This window comes from Pipistrellus kuhlii, unplaced genomic scaffold, assembly GCF_014108245.1.
Source record: "Pipistrellus kuhlii isolate mPipKuh1 unplaced genomic scaffold, mPipKuh1.p scaffold_m20_p_1, whole genome shotgun sequence".
Taxonomy (NCBI): Eukaryota; Metazoa; Chordata; class Mammalia; order Chiroptera; family Vespertilionidae; genus Pipistrellus; species Pipistrellus kuhlii.
In genome coordinates this window covers 71,245,258-71,261,304 of record NW_023425404.1, presented here as the reverse complement: position 1 = coordinate 71,261,304, position 16,047 = coordinate 71,245,258, and the positions used below count along the sequence as shown (strand labels likewise).

General features: G+C 39.9%; 1 protein-coding gene across 3 annotated transcripts in view; it reads right to left on the bottom strand.

Annotated features, from left to right (window-relative positions):
• Positions 1 to 2,464: 2,464 nt before the first annotated feature.
• AKAP6 (A-kinase anchoring protein 6) overlaps positions 2,465 to 16,047 on the bottom strand; it is a 451,051-nt gene continuing 437,468 nt past the window's right edge. For all 3 annotated transcript variants that reach the window (XM_036451362.2, XM_036451376.2, XM_045585282.1), the window contains exons 13-14: positions 11,642 to 15,036; positions 2,465 to 6,737 (exon numbers count right to left, since the gene is read on the bottom strand). In XM_036451362.2, coding sequence (XP_036307255.1) covers positions 11,683 to 15,036 — 3,354 coding nt within the window. In that variant the 3' untranslated portion in view covers positions 2,465 to 6,737; positions 11,642 to 11,682. The remainder of the gene's footprint in view (positions 6,738 to 11,641; positions 15,037 to 16,047) is intronic.

Genomic DNA, 16,047 nt, shown 5'->3' with positions numbered 1-16,047 from the left:
ATGCTTGTATTCACCAGTCATGGTGAGTACACAAATGCACACGGCTGGGGCGGGGTTAGCACATGTCCTGGGAAAATTGCTGGCACAAGTTAAAACTGCTGCAGAAAGCCATGCCATGTGACAACAGAACTAATCACCTTGCACAGGGATGTGATCACGTGCTAATCATTCACCAAGCATTGTCTACGAGTGGTGATTCTTGGATTTAAATACGCAGACTCTACTTGTAGATATTTATTAATGTGCATGAAATTACTACAATATTTTTTCAACATATGGCCTAGTTGCTAAAATTTGTTAAAAATAGCAGTGATTTAATAACAAAATAGAAAATAATCTGTTAATTTGACTATCAGCAAATTTTGGCTTAACGCATTTTAAAATTAACAGGGTATTGATTTTCACATATGGCATACGAACCAGAAATGTTGTCCATTAAATCCAAGGTCAGTTAAATCAAGGTCTGCAAAATCGAGGGTTCACTATGGTTCTAAAATATGATGTCACAAGTGATGTGCAACCAATAACAAAGCGCCAGTATTCAGGAAAGATTTTTTTGTTTAAGCATGAATTAGACTGGCATCAAAGTTGCCCATTGAGTAATGCCACTCCATCCGGTGCATTAAGATCTCCTCCATGAATCTTCCCTCACTGGAAATTGTTATTGATGTTTGGCAAAAGCTTGGAAATGTCTCACACATGTGAACATCTTCCAAGTTGCTTGTGTTGAAACAGAAGAGAGACAGAAAGGTTGCTTATGCACGCCCAGGTGTACTTTAAGACACAGGTATGATACTCTGCATATTGTCTCCTTTGGTGAGGGCCCATTACTCAAGGCGCTGGCAAAATGCCTCTGCCACAGAAACCTCAGTGTTGTGGGAAGGACTGGCACACATGATTTTGTTATTTTACTCTGAAAACGCAAATACATGAAAAGCCTCATATCTATAGGCATTGTTACATGGGAGGTGTGTTGTTGCTCTTTAAGGAGGTGGGCGTGTCTTCTCTCTAGGCACGTGGCGGGGAGGGGTGGTGCTGTCAAAGATAAACTGGGAGAAAAGGTAGAAACCTGTTACCTTCCGAGCGTGTACTCAGAAAGAGGGCCACCTGTGGCCACAGCAGGGTCTGGGAGAGGTACTGGGTTCCTTGGCAAATGCAGGTGATTTGTGATTAAGACTTAGAAAATGGAAGTGCATCTTAAACAACCTTTGATCAAGGTTTTGCCTTTCTTTGGGTTGAAAAATGCATTTGAAACACTGGCTTTGAAATGGCCTGAATTGAAACTTCATTGGACCGCTTTAGAGAAACATTTAGAGAAAGAATTCCAGTTTATTGGCGAATTGAAGTGAATTTAGGTTGTGTCAATTTTCCTGATGGTTTTGATTGAACAAATGACTTAGTCTGTAATTGACTAACCCTCGAAATCAATCACAGCCATGCTGTACTAAATAAACTAAATTTAAATCCTTAAACCAACCGTGGATGGGGAACAACCTTTAAATTTATGAAACAAAGCACACTTTATTTTACTAAGGGAACATGAAACAGAAATTGCCAATTCAATATATAGAAAGCAAAATATAATTATTACAGGTGCTAATATGTTACGTTGATTTTGCAAATGGAAACCTATCTACCTCTAAGAAAATGGTGTCAGAATTTAGAATACCATGAACCAAATATGGAAAAATTCCTTCTGTCACTGGCAAAATAGAAATATTTTAGACTTTGCGGGCTATATGGTCTCTGTCACAATTATTTAACTCTGCAGTTACAGTGCAAAGCAGCCATAGACAATATGTAAACATATAGATGTGGCTATGTTCCAATAAAACTTTGTTAATGACACTGAAATTTGAATATTATATAATTTTTGTTATGAAATATCCCTTTCATTTTTTTCAATGATTTTAAAATGTAAAAACCATTCTTAGCTCAGTGCCCAAACAAAAATAAGCAGTAGGCTAGATGTGACTGACAAACTGTAGTTTGCTGACCCTGCCTTCGATTAATGAAACATGAGTTGTAAGAGTAAGTTGTGAACCTCAAGACATATCAAGAATGTCAATGAGTCATTCACTCTTCATTAAAGAGTAGTTATTGAATGCAATATCACCCATGTGCTACACTTGACCAAAAAAGTTTACCCTGCCTTGAATAATGAGACAACAACTAGACACAGCCTGAGTGTGGGTCACTGTATAAACCTTGCCTGGATGCCTCAGAGATGTCAGTTATGAAGGACCAAAGAAAAATTAAAGTGCAGAGACACTGTTTAGGAATAAAAAGACAAAACCTAAAAGCAATGCATGGACTTTGCTTGAATCATAGATTAAAACAAAAACAACTTTAAAAGGGTATTATTATGATATCTGAATAAGAATTATCAAATGTTATTGTATCAAAGTTTCATTTCTTGCCATGAGAATGGTACTGTGGACTTAACAGAATAATGCCCTTGTTCTTAGATGACATATGCTGAAGTATTTACAGACAAAGTGCTCTGATTTGCAATTTATTTTCAAATAGTTCCAACACATAAAAAAGTGTGTGAGAGTGTGTGTGTATAAAGATGAAGCAATGTGGTAAAAAAAAAAAAGTAGCAATAAATGAATCTGACTAATGAGTATGTAAATATTGTTGTACTACTCATTCAACCTTTACCAGTATATAGGTCTAAAATCATTAAAAGTAAAAACTGGAAATGTATATATGGGGAAAAAGACACCATGGTAAATTTAGTTGGTTCAAGTTAAAATAAATTTGAAATATATAGTATATTCAGTAAGATTCTAAAATAATACCAATTTCATTGGAAATAAAAATAATTTGACATATAAAAAATAGCCAAATCAGTTCAGTCTGTTTTCTAATTTTCAGATAATTTATTTTCTGGAATTATAGCAAGGGGTAAAATTTCTAAGCTGCACAAACCAAACATAACAAAATCACCAAACTTATCTTCTCAAAAGCCCTGAATTTAGATTGTTCTGTTGTTGCATAAAACACATATTTGTTAAGTGACCATAAACCTGAAATATTTTTCTGTTATTAAAACTTTCAAATACAAAAACACTACTTCTAGCAGTCAGAGCCACATAATTCTGCATACCATTTTGCTCACTAGAGTTTTTAAAATGTAGAGAAACTAGATAGGAAACAAAATTAATGGATCATCATTTAATTTGGAGAAAACACTCTATTCGAGGACATGAAAGGCACTTTCACAAGAAAAACTGTAAACCTTTGTAGGCAGCAACCACGTTTTAGTAGCCTTTGTATCTCTAATGCCAACATAGCGCCTCACACAAGTAGCCACTCAATGAATGTTTGTTGACTGACTGACTGAATGAATGAATGAATGGAAGGGGTACCTTGCTTTATAAGGAAACAGGTTAGTTTTGGATATGATGTAAGATAAGCATTCAAGATAACTCTGGCACTTGACTGGGCCACTGAAGGAAGTAATGGATTCTTATTTGCTTATTTATTTATTTGCTTATTTATTTTTAAAATAATAGAATAAACATATCTTAATATATTTTTAGAGAAAACTTACCATTTAAATGTTCAGATACTTTTCTACATGTATGATGATGAAGACAGTTCCTAAGTTTCAAGGATTCTGTCTGTTAACATTAGTCAGGTTGAAATAGATGAAAATCATGGCATATGAAGGGCTGTTGAGGGAATTATAGAACAGAAATCATAGCAGGTGGGAGAGGATGAGTAACTGGTCTCAATGATCTCCAGGGTTACCATGAAAAATAAGGGGTAGAAATTCTAGGGCAGCTTAGCAGAAAAGAATTAAGACCAGTGAACAAAATTAAAGATGGGTAGGGGGGCACTATGCAGATTTTAGCAACCTAAGAAATAGCTTCTTAATACAGACACACGCGTGCCTTAGCGGATGATAAACCACTGGAAGTGTGTAGGCAGAGTTGGTGGGACCATTCAAGGGTAACTAAGAAGGTAGCACCTAAATAGAGCAAGAAATTGAGGCTATTCCATCCTTTTCAACCTGAAAAAGCATTGTACCATAAACCTGAAAATCATTCTACAAATTCAGTGTTAAAACTAGATTATTAATAAACAAATATTTTCAATATCTCCATGTCTTCAATGAGCATATCACTGGTAAGTAAGACATCATGGTCTGTTTGTTCTTTGAATGTTTTACTAAGAGATGCAGACTTGGCATTAGTTAGTAACCAAGGAAAATTTAGGTTGTCTCAGCGTGTAAAATTATAGCACACCTCAAAGGAAATCCAGAATGCTCTTAGGGATTTTGGGCGCTAGAACTTTTTTCTCTACATTCCCAGACCACTCTCCCTGTGATCTCCTCAAGACTAGCTCATTTTCTACAGCTACCTCCTAGTGAGACACTTATCTCTAATATCTTCCCCTGCAATCACCTTGAACTCTGCAACTAAATGTCTGCCTAAAACCCCTTGTGAATGAATTACTATCCATTCAAAAGTCTAGAATGATTCATCACTTTAGAAATATGCATGGAAAAGATTAGAAGGGGCATAAAAAATACAAGTAGCTATTAAACTGTTAGAATTATAGGTTACTATTTTTAAATGTTCTTGGTGGGCTACTAGTAAAGTTTTAATGATAAGCAATACCAGGCACAAAACAAAAAATGACAAAACTTCCTTACTGCCTAGCATAGCACATACAAAGGTCCATCATAACTTTTTAAAAGACTCTTCATTAAGTCTCCCAACTTACCGTTTCTCCTACTACCCCTGCAATAAGTGTCACTAATTTTCTACTCTAACTTTCTGCTCTCTTCTAGCCCTTTTCTTCCTCCCTGTCCTTCATCGCTGCTCTGTCTTTGCACCTCGTGCACCTCTTTGCTCTTTCCTCACCTGCAGGACCACTACTGAGTCTTGTTTGGGCGCTCACTCCATCCATATGGAGGTACGTCTCCTGAGGGCAGGGCCTTTGTTCAGTCATCATTGCATCCCCTGCATCTACAATAGAATACTGCCTTTCAGATAAACGGCGTCAATGAAATATCAGTTGAATGAATGATTGTCATTTCTGTGACTATATGAATCCACACATTATTTCTTTTTGAAATTTGGTGTAAATTGGTCATATACTACATGTGATTTTATAACTGTATTAGATCTTTTTCTAGTTTATATGTGTTAGTGTACATTTCTCAAAATGAAAACATAAATGTCATCATATTACCTAATTCAGTATTTCAATTCAACAAATTTGCTATTGAATACCTACTGTGTCAGGCACTTGAGTAGGTGTTAGAATAAAATTAGAAACTGCTTTTCACGAGAGCAGTAAAGACCAAACAGAATATTTTTAGCTAACTTCTTTTACACAAAATAAATACACTTGAAATCTATAATTTAAATAAAAAGAATAGTCAAATGTTCTATACTTTTCTACCAACTTCCTATAAAATCCATTCAAAAAATTATATAAAATAAATATAAGATGTATTAGGTATCCTGAAAGCCAACATTAAAAACATTAATGATAAGTAGAAATAAAAAGAAAATCTAGGATATATTTTTACTGGTTTAGGGGAACTGGAAATAAATCATTAGTGTTCTAAGATCTGTATAGTGATCAGAAGAATCTTGAAAATTGTGATGGCTTCATTGTGTAGTTTCTAGTTTAAGTAATTTTAAGCCTCTTATGCAATATAGAAGATATTTTGGAAGCTGTTATATGTAATATTTGTTCCAGTCCAGATGCAATAATTTGGTAAAGAACACAGGTAGAAGAGATCACTAATTTTCCTTTTCCCCTAATAATCTATGTTTATTATGCCAATTTTAATTAGCATGCAATCTAATAGATTTAAGGCTTGTATTTTCCACATCACTAGACATTGCAAACATGAAAGCATTTTATACTGTCATTATACATCAATGTTTGTACTTGGTTATACATATGTACAGAAATTATTCACACATCTTAACCTTGCTATTTCCTCCTTTTAAACCACCCTAATTTTACCGTGAAAGCAGCTTTCTAATAAATGGTATAAGAAATACAGCAAGGCACACTTAAAAAAAAAAAAAAAAAAGCAAAATTTTTTTCTCATTACCACCTCAAGAAGCATTAAGAAAAGCAAAAATATTGTACATAATTTAATAGAATGTCACCAGTTTATAATATACAACACTATTTAGTTGTTTCTTGAAGTGCTGCACATATTATTATTTTAAAATAAATAAAGTGGAGCATTTAATAATTGCTTAATTTTGAAAGAAAAGCCAGTGTTTCTTCTCTATGCTGCAATCAAATCAAATGTTGCCCCTTTAGGTAAAATTCTTTCACTAAACATAGGCATCGTACCATTACAAAGAAATTTCCTATTGAAACATGAACTTGGTCAAGTACTGGCAGGGGCTCATTCCAGACAGGTGAATGTAATGGACCATCAAATTGGTGAGCTGCAGAGCTTTAGAGAGCAGATGGGGAGGGGACAAGGCAAACGAAAGTCTTGCTGGCAACGGGGGTGGTAGAGGTAGCTTGGGACAGGAATCCATGGGAGAACAAGCAGCTCGCTGAGCTTCAGAGGGTCACCTACAGAGAGCCAGCGCACACGTCAGGGTCACGAGGCCACGTGGACAAACCGCACTCAAGGAAGCATCGTCCTGGGAGAGGCCAGTAACAAACGGCAGTGGTGGGATGGAACGGAGCCCGTCCGGGGTGGGAGTGTGAGGCCACCCCTGAGCTGCAACCGGGCTAATCTACAAGAAACAAAAACAGGTTTCAGAAATGTCTGCTTCATCTATAAAACCCAGACCTTTGAGGAATCATGGAAGGCTGCCATTTTGAGAATCTTAATGTTCTGAAATAAAAGGATACATAAATTAAAGTGATTTTAATAGCCCCAGTTTCACATTACTGATAAAAAAAAATGTTTCGGAATCAATGAGAAAAATACATTTTTTAAAAGACATGGTTTTAAAGAAAAAGCATCAAGTTTTACTTTTCCTCTGGATCTCATCTACTCTTTTGCTTGTGGACTCAGTTTCAAACACTTCAGGGAGCTTCAACTCTCCAGGAAAACCTGAGGCTGCCACCTGACTGGTTTGGCTCAGGGGATAGAGTGTCGGCCTGCAGACTGAAGGGTCCCACGTTCGATTCCGGTCAAGGGCATGTCCCTTGGTTGCGGGCACATTCCTAGTGGGAAGTGTGCAGGAGGCAGCTGATTGATGCTTCTCTCTCATGGATGTTCCTAGCTCTCTCTCTTGTTCTCCCTTCCTCTCTGTAAAAAATCAGTATGTGTGACAATGGATTTGCACAATTCCACTCTTATATGGTGGTGAAATATTCATAACATTGTGATCATCCCAAATGTCTCAGCCCTTCCTGTGAGAGGGTATAACTGGGGCTTGTAGTTCAAATACGAACGCATTTCATTTAAGGTGCAGACAACATCGCACAAATGAGAACAACTCAATTATTTCTGTGCATCTCGTGGCTCTGACACACGTTCAAACTCAATTGGTTCCGCCTATGTCTAAGTGACTCAAAGCAACCTATCGAATGTGAGGAACAAATAAATTCCAGGTTTAGGCAATGCGGGATGCAATTACTTAAGGGCGTCGCATCAAATAAAGCAGGCTTTTGCTTGTCAGGGTTTGAGTTCTGAATCCTGATGCCAGGTTGCTTTATTGTCCTTTTAGAACTACACATTCCCTTTCTTTGTCTTGCTCTTTCTTGAAAACCTTACAACGTGTTTAAGAGCCAGAAAATATCTAGCTAATATAGTTTGACTGGAGCCACAGGAAATCTGGGAGAGAAGGCAGGTTGAAGAACAGGGAGAGACAACAAGAACAGATGGGATGAAATTTGGTAGAGTAAAATAATGCAGTGACTCAAGCAAGAGCATAGTGCATTGTTCAAATGCTGAGGACATGAGTCATTTGAAATCTGGTCACTGAGTAGTGAATCCTCGGGTAAGGCAAATCTGATCGCACTAAATGCTGGCATTTAAATTCTCTCTGGGTAATCAGTTCTTTCATCTTGGCCCACTTAGAAAGGGACAGGCCAAACTGGCTGAGACACAGATCTGGGGTGTGTGTGTGTGTGTGTGTATATGTGTGTGTGTGTGTGATGGGTGATGCCCAATAAAATCTTCATTATTTATCGTGACAAATCTAGTTATTCAGAAGTGCTGGATAATTTTAAAAAAATACTTCACATACAGCAGAACCTTGATTTATTGAAGTGATTTCAAAGGTAAACTTGATAAAATTACACTTGTGCTGTTTAGTGAAAAATGAATGTACTGTCACCAAGAGTAGTCTCTTAAACCTGCTTGGCCAGCTTTGGATCACATTAAACACGTATGTCAATCCAATTAGTAGGATGAAATGTGTGGCGCATACATGAGAACAGGTTGCTCTTACAGCTTCCTCAGTGTGTGGAAACTTAACAGCAGCACTTTTTACTGCACATGTGTGCACTTGAGCAGACTGGCTGCGTGGGATGGCTTACATTTTTATGCCACAGGATTCATCCTACATAAAGTTTAGGGTTAAATCACTCACCAAATATTGGAAGCTTATGATGACGGTTATGAAGAAATAACTGTCAGAAGACAGCAAAAAGATTAGTGCAAAGTACATCTCCCAGGCAGGTCCTGGGAGGCACTCCGCACAGACATTATTTCTTTCTCCAAATTAGGCAGGAATATCTGGATCTATTCAGTTACTTTTCTTTTGATGTGATTTGATGTAACTTACCTATCTATTTTTATAGAAACATGACATAGAAGTGAAAATAGTGCAACGCACAGCAGTGTGCCTGAAAATTGGTGCAAATGCCCACTATGTTAGATCGTGTTAAAACTCCCCCCATAATTTCAGTGGTTTTTAATTAGAACACAGTAACTGAAAAACATCTTCAAAAATTTTTTGGAAAGAAATGTTATAGTTGAAAATTATATTGCTATTATTCTCAGTTATAGCTCTTCCAAATGCCATGATAATTTCATCATCTGTGAACTTATTTTTTTTAAAAATAAAACAAAACAAACAAACAAAAAAACACACACACACACACAAAACACCAAAAATTGCAAGTTAAATTTGGTAAGTTTCAGTATCCTGATAGTGTCCAACTGATAGTGTTCAAATGGCTTGAAAAGTAGAGCTTTTCCTTTTGCTCTTTTGAACCTTGTAGGAAGAACAATGACAACAGTTAAGCTTTTATAGCCATGTTTACCAAATCATTTTACTATTCAATCCTGACATTGGACATTGAAATCATGTCAAGATTTTGAGATTAACTTGTCCTGGTTGGTAGTAGTCTTAACAATAAGTAAATCTTTATACCCAGGTATACATGCTAATGACTAGTGAAAAATGTAGGTATCCAGATGTTCTGTGTACATGCTTCTGAAGAAAACCAAATAGGACTTGTAAATATGGCCATTTGAATGGCCCTAGGCTGATAACGAGTCACTTGGGGAGCCGTGTGAGATCTGCAGAGTAAAATCTGGCTGCTGCCCCATTGCTTGGGACAGGGCCAGGCATCGCGTTGCCCGGGCTCAACAAAATATCGTTGACTGGCAGGCAAGCTGGCTGGCTGACTGTTTTTACATGGTCCCTGCCTGCAGAATGTGAGGGTCACACAGACCCATCAGCACATGCACTTCCCCAGGTCTAAAGATGGAGCTGCTTATCATTCACATTTCATGGCAATTCCGTGTCCAGGTCAGGGAGAGAAGCAATGCCCAGGATGTCAAAAGGGAGGATGTGTCCTAGAGTTTCTCCAGTGCCAGAGCTTCTCCCACTCCGGATCAGCATGACTGGTGACTTGAGGGTCACGGTCACATGATGTCATACTCCAAGGGGTGTGGCTTCCCAGCCTTTATCCTTTCTGGGAGAATAAAAGTCAGCCAGGCTCTACCAGCCCTTTGTGGAGAGGCTGGCTGAGCCAGCAGCACAACTAATTCTCACAGAACTGGTTTGGAAGTAGTGGATGGAATTGCGGTCCCTCTCCTGCAGTGGTCAGTTTCGCTGCACACTGATAGAGAATGTGATTACAGGGTGGCCCTCTGTCACAGAAACACATTTCTCTTGCTCCCACTTTTGTTATCATTTGCAGCCAATTGTAAAGAGCCTGAACCATGGAAAATTGGTTGAGCTATATTAGTAAGTAGGATGCCTTTCTCCAATTTTGCATACCGGGTTTATTTTTAGGGTGTATATATGGTATAGATTCCCCCTCGCACTCCTCATTTCTAGCAGCTCTCCACAGAATCACACATTTTAATGAGCCTAGGGCACAGGTGTTGCAGGGGAAAAAATAATGATGTTTGCCATTCATCTTTCAAATTAAATAATGTGTTTTTAAATAGTAACTTTTTTCATAATACATTATGGGAACAACATTTATCTGTCACATTTTAAAAGATGTATTTGTAATAAATGTAAATTACTTTTAGAAAATCAGTAATTAGGCTCATCAAAAAATAAACAATCTGCCACAAAAAAGATAATCTTTAGCATAGTTAAGTATAATAACTGTTATTTGAATAAGTTAACAAATTAGGGTAGATTGCTTCTGTAATTCATTTCCTATAGCACAAGTTTAGGTTACGACATTAAGCTGCAGGAGTGGGGGTGGCGATGGCACTTGGCACCTCATATTGATAAAACACAACTCTCATATTCAAAAGCTCAACTTTTCTTGAAACTTGATTAAAATAGGATATTCATCATGGGGGCTTAGAAGTAGGAAGCAACCATGTTTTTGTGTTACTTTTAGAACTGAATCACTATCTTGAAATGACCAATCAAGAGCTGTCTTATTAACCATAAAGAGTGGAATGACTTTCTTTAAAATTTGATGGAAATTAATCTGTTACCTTCAGGCAAAATTCCAAAATTCTGTTTTTTATCAAAACACCTTTAACTTGTTGCTTGTACTTTCTGAGTTTGCTTTCTGGGCCTGTTCTCAGTTTGTGTGGATAAGTAAAAGCTGCTTCTTTACCATCAACCTCCCCCTCCTGTGTGAGTCCTCAGACTTGGCTGCGATTAGGAGCTGTGACAGCACAGCCTTCTACAGGGGAAGCAAATGTGATGACAGTTACTTTAGACAGAAGCATAAAGGGAGGGCCCGGATCAGGAGACACAGCCTTTAGCCTAATCAGGGCTCATCTCCAGGCCCTGAAGGAAGCTGGCAGCTGTGGTGCGGGACCCTGGGAGGGGGAGTGGACACTGTGCTTGGTCTTGGTCAGAGGGTATAACTGCAATTTGGAGAACCATTCCCCCCATCAATGGAAGAATTCAAAGCCCCAAATTATTCAGCTATTTCCTCAAATTTTGTATTCTTCTTGCCAGAATGATGTAACAAGTTAATGTCACTAAAAATGTCATTTGTGACCATTCCCAACCCCCACTTTTGCTTCACAGTTGCTTGCATTGTGGAGAGTATTTCTGCCACCTAAATGTCCTCTTCAGATAAATACTGCCATGACCAGTCATTCTAATTTGTCTTTTCTCCCATCGTGGCTTTGTTGACTCAAACTCATAATATTAATATATATATATATTAATATTATGAGTTTGAGTCAACAATATATTAAATATGCAAAAATATATTAAATATGACTTAAAAACATGAGAACTATACATACCTTTCAATGAGATGATTTTCATGCTTGGAGAAGGTTACATTCTACCTATGCATATTTCTATGTCGTTCTTCATCAAGACTTGGGAGATCTTCGCAGGTTAAACTTTTGGGGCTGGGGAGCAGTGCAGCCTTGTCTTGGGACTGCTTTGCCTTTGAGGAGAGCCCTGGGACTCTGGAGCTGGCGGAAGCAGCCTCATGTTCCTCTGGCATTCCAGACTCACCTGGGTTTTCTGAGCATTCCTTTTCCCTGCCCAGCCTCGGAGGAGTAGCTGACTGTGAGCTTTCTCCGCAGACAGTGGAAGCTTGGGGTATACCATCTACTTCCTTTCCAATGTCGCATCCTTTCTGAAGGGCAGGACTTGCAAGAGCCACCATGTCTGCATCGTCGGCTGAGAGAGAAATGTCACTGCATCCAGAGGAGCCCGCTGCTGCTTGGGAGGGCACGGCAGCCTCCCTGGGGCCCGCAGGCCCATCTGGAGGAGGGATGGGGGCACAGGGCTCGTCTCCATCAGGGTCATCCTCAGCACAGGCCTCAAAGAAGCATTCGATGTCTTCCCTGTCTTCCAGGCCAGAGTCAGTCATGTCCAGAGGCAAAGGGGTGCTGCTCTTCTCTTCTACGTAACTGGTGACCTCCCCACAATCACTGTCATGTGACGAGAGAGATAAGTAGGAATAAAAGTCCCCCTTTCTCAGCTGGATGGGCCGGTGAGAATGTTCTAACACTTTCTCCTTGATTTGAGTTAATGAAGTAGGATCGGCTGCCTCGTTTTCAGGTTGAGACTTACTTTTCAGGGCAGTCGAAGCCATGCCGATGATTTCCTTAACAAAGTCGTGTACTGAACAATCGTCGGAATCCTTTTGATCGAAAACACCTGACTTGCAGCCACAACAGGAACTGTGGTCACCCATAGAGGCATTTTCCTCTGTTTCATTTTGTTCAAGTTCTAGGCAGCAGCCAGCAGACTTTCCGGCCATACTTAGTGCATCATCACATGAAGATGTCAGTCCATCAGAGTCCTGTCTATCGATGACTCTGGTTTCTAAAGGCAGTTCTGGGCAAGACTTCTCAGGGGGAGTAGTAGCAGCCATTTGATTTTCAAAATGGTGGTAGTTTTGACATTTCTTTGGAAGATGTCTAGCCGTCGGGGAGACAGATTCTTTTCCAGCAATGTCCGAGTCTTCTGAGCCATCCATAGATGCTTCGCACTTACATTGCTCACTCTCTGAAATCCTCCTCCTGGGTGAACCAAGATTTTCTGATTCCTGTGACATCTCGCTAAGTGTGTCCTCCTGTCTCTCTGGGGTACTTTCAACATTGCCATTTTCCACATCAGCCACATATGGATCTTTATTGACTTCAAAAATATTTTTCTTATTTTCACCCTGTGTTCCTAACTCATGGGTGTGGGGTAAATTCTTACCGTTTCCATTATTTTCAGAGAGATGTTTTATGGAGCCATTTAGAAGGGCCTTAATGTTGAGGGCATCAGAGGGATTGTTCATCTCACTACTACTTAGATCCTTACTGCCCCTTATGTCATCACTGAGATGACACCTTCTCTTATCTCTCGTCAAGGAAAGCTTGGGCCTAATCCACGTATGCAGCTCATTCTTTATATAGTCCAGCCCTGACATCATGTTGCTCTCTTCATAAATTTCGTCGTCCGTTGCAATACTGGAGTCATCGTCCTCATCTTTGAGGCACAGCTCTTCTTCTGTCAAGGTGAGGGTAGAGCTGGAGAGGAGGTCACTGTCATCTTCATCATCAGTGCAAGCAGAGGTGCAAGAGACGTTAACGATCATGCTGACATTGACGTCGCTTTCATCAGCCACCGAATGAGTCAGGCGCTTCCTGAATGACGCATTGGATTCTGGGATCTTGCTCTTGTGTAACACAATATCCTCTGAGCAAAGAGAGAGCTCATCGCTGCTGCTGAGTTCTGTAAGAGATGCTGGAGAGTCTTCATTGATGGAAGATGCTATGTCCAGTGACAGCTGGCCAGTAAAAGACATCTTTTGGGAACTGCTTTGAAGAGTGATATCGGAAACACTCCGCTTTATCTTCTGCTCTGAGGGACTCTGGATATTCTCCAAACGATTCAGGAGATCTAATGTCCTTTTACTCAATTCACCAACGGAGCCACTGCTCACACTGTCCCCAGAGCTGTGACAGCTGAAAAGGTCTTCGTTGCTTTTATAGGATGTCAACCAGCTTTCTAGAGAAGTGCTTCGCTGGAGGCTGTCACTGCCATTTTTAAAGATCCCCAGTCCAAATAAATCACCCGCTGGAGAAAGGGACTCAACAGATGAACTACGAGATAGGAGGGAGAGCTGTTTAGCATTCTGCATGTCACTACTTATATATGAATTGTGATCCATTTCATGGGATGCACTTGCTAAAATCCTTTCATGGGGAGGTGCATCCGGTTGTAACTCTGTAGCTTGATGTTTAAGTTTGCAGGACTTTTTATCAAAATAAAAGCCATGGAGCAGGGGATCCTCCACATAGGCCTTTTCACTTTGTGACTGCTTCATTATCACTGGTAATTTGAGTTTTGAGCCTTGAAGGTATGAGTAATCATAAAATGTAAACACATCATGTTTTCCTTGTAATTCTTCTCCCAAACAATCAGGGGTATGTTTGGTAACACTATTTAAATCTCCAACTCTTCCATTTACACAACCCACTGGTGAAATGGATGACTGAGAGCTATTTGGAAGCTTAATGGCTTCCTCCTCATCCTTAAATTTTTGCTTTAACATGTTCATGGCATCTCCCATTGGTGGTTCCAAATGTTCAGGTTCAGAGTTACTAGGGGACCTATCTGTCATATTGAGCAGACACATTTCAGAGTTGGTAGTGGTGTCAGTGTCTCCCTCACTGACTATGCCACTCTCACTGCCTGAATTCTGGCTCAGGTCACCTCCATGGCATGGGCAGGGCTTTGCCGAATTGGAACTCCCTAGAAGATCTGGCAGAGATTTGGTGGATGAGAATGAGGAGTCTTTACTGAGACTCTTAGTCAAAACACTAGGCTGTGTCATGCTGGTGAGCATTGGATTGTTTTTCAGAAATGGCATGTGGTTGTCATCATAGAGTTCCACATTGTGGAGGCTGTATACCTGGTAAACGTGGGGACTGGAGGGGGCAGTGATACTTGAGGCATACTGAGATCCCCCAGGGTCCCCTGCCTCTTCCTCATAACCAGGGTCTTCACTACCTGTCTCTTCAGGTTTTAAGGAAGGCATGGCAGGTTGGGGTTCTTGATTGAGGTCATTTGAGTATTCATTCAAACTAATCAACTTATTACTTATATCAGTTTCATCCCATTCCAGGGCATCCTCGCTGGTCCCAGTTAGGTCCATCAAGCCAGGATCAATCACATTCAGAGTCTCCTGTGTAGGGAGAGGAAAGGAAGAAGAATTAGGAAACATAAACATGAACATTCTATCCATTCAAAATCTCTTAGAAGAGTCAAGAAAGAAATTTGCTCCAAGCATAGATTTAAAAGATAGCATAATTATCAGCTCTATTCCTCTCTGGAATAACATCCAAAATTATTGAAATAGGCTGTTCTATCAATAGTAATTTGTCACTGGAGGCAATAACATAGATTAAAATGTAAGATTATTATAGTCAAGTTGTAATTTATGGAATTAACCATTCCCTATCGATTTTCTACATTTTTTAACCTTGGACTGTGTGAGGATAAAACTGTCGGGTAAAAGAAGGTTAAAACGAGTAGAGCCTCTGACATGTCAGGAGGCGTGTTCGCTCTGATGCAGTCTCAGCTCTGAGTCCATCTGGAAGCCTCTCTGCAGCCACACAGGGTGCAGCCCTCCTGCCTCTGTTCCTGGGTTCTCCGCTGGAAGCAGTGTCTGCCTGGGAAATAGAATAAAGTCATAGCCACCTGTGGAGCCATTCATATTCCAGAGTCTCTGGCGTGTCTGCCTTTCCCCACACCTTCCTTTCCCCTCACCTTCCCTTGTAAGCCAATGCCTCTTTAGAATTTGGCCCTACTCCCAATCTGACCCAAAATGAGCAACACTGGACTGATTTCCTCACCCCCATCTTCCTGGATCCTGAGTCTAGGGCACCATTAACCCAGGGCAGTGCCTTAATCACAGCTCTCTCCATCCTCTCTTCTCCTCCCACCCCCCTCTCTTTCTGACAGAGATTCTACTTTGGTCCTGTTGACTTGTTTCTCTGTGTTCAGTCCAGTTCCTATTTCCTACAGGCAAGGACCTCCCCTTCTTGCCCTCCTCCAGCCCTAAAATAACAACCACCTGGAGACTTTCCTGACTCCCAAGGATGCAGTGGCCCAGATTCTCTTATGCTGCTCTCTGCCTGCACAGCTGGACCCTGGATCTTGGCTGGGACTTCCTGGTTTTAACTCTGTGTAGGTA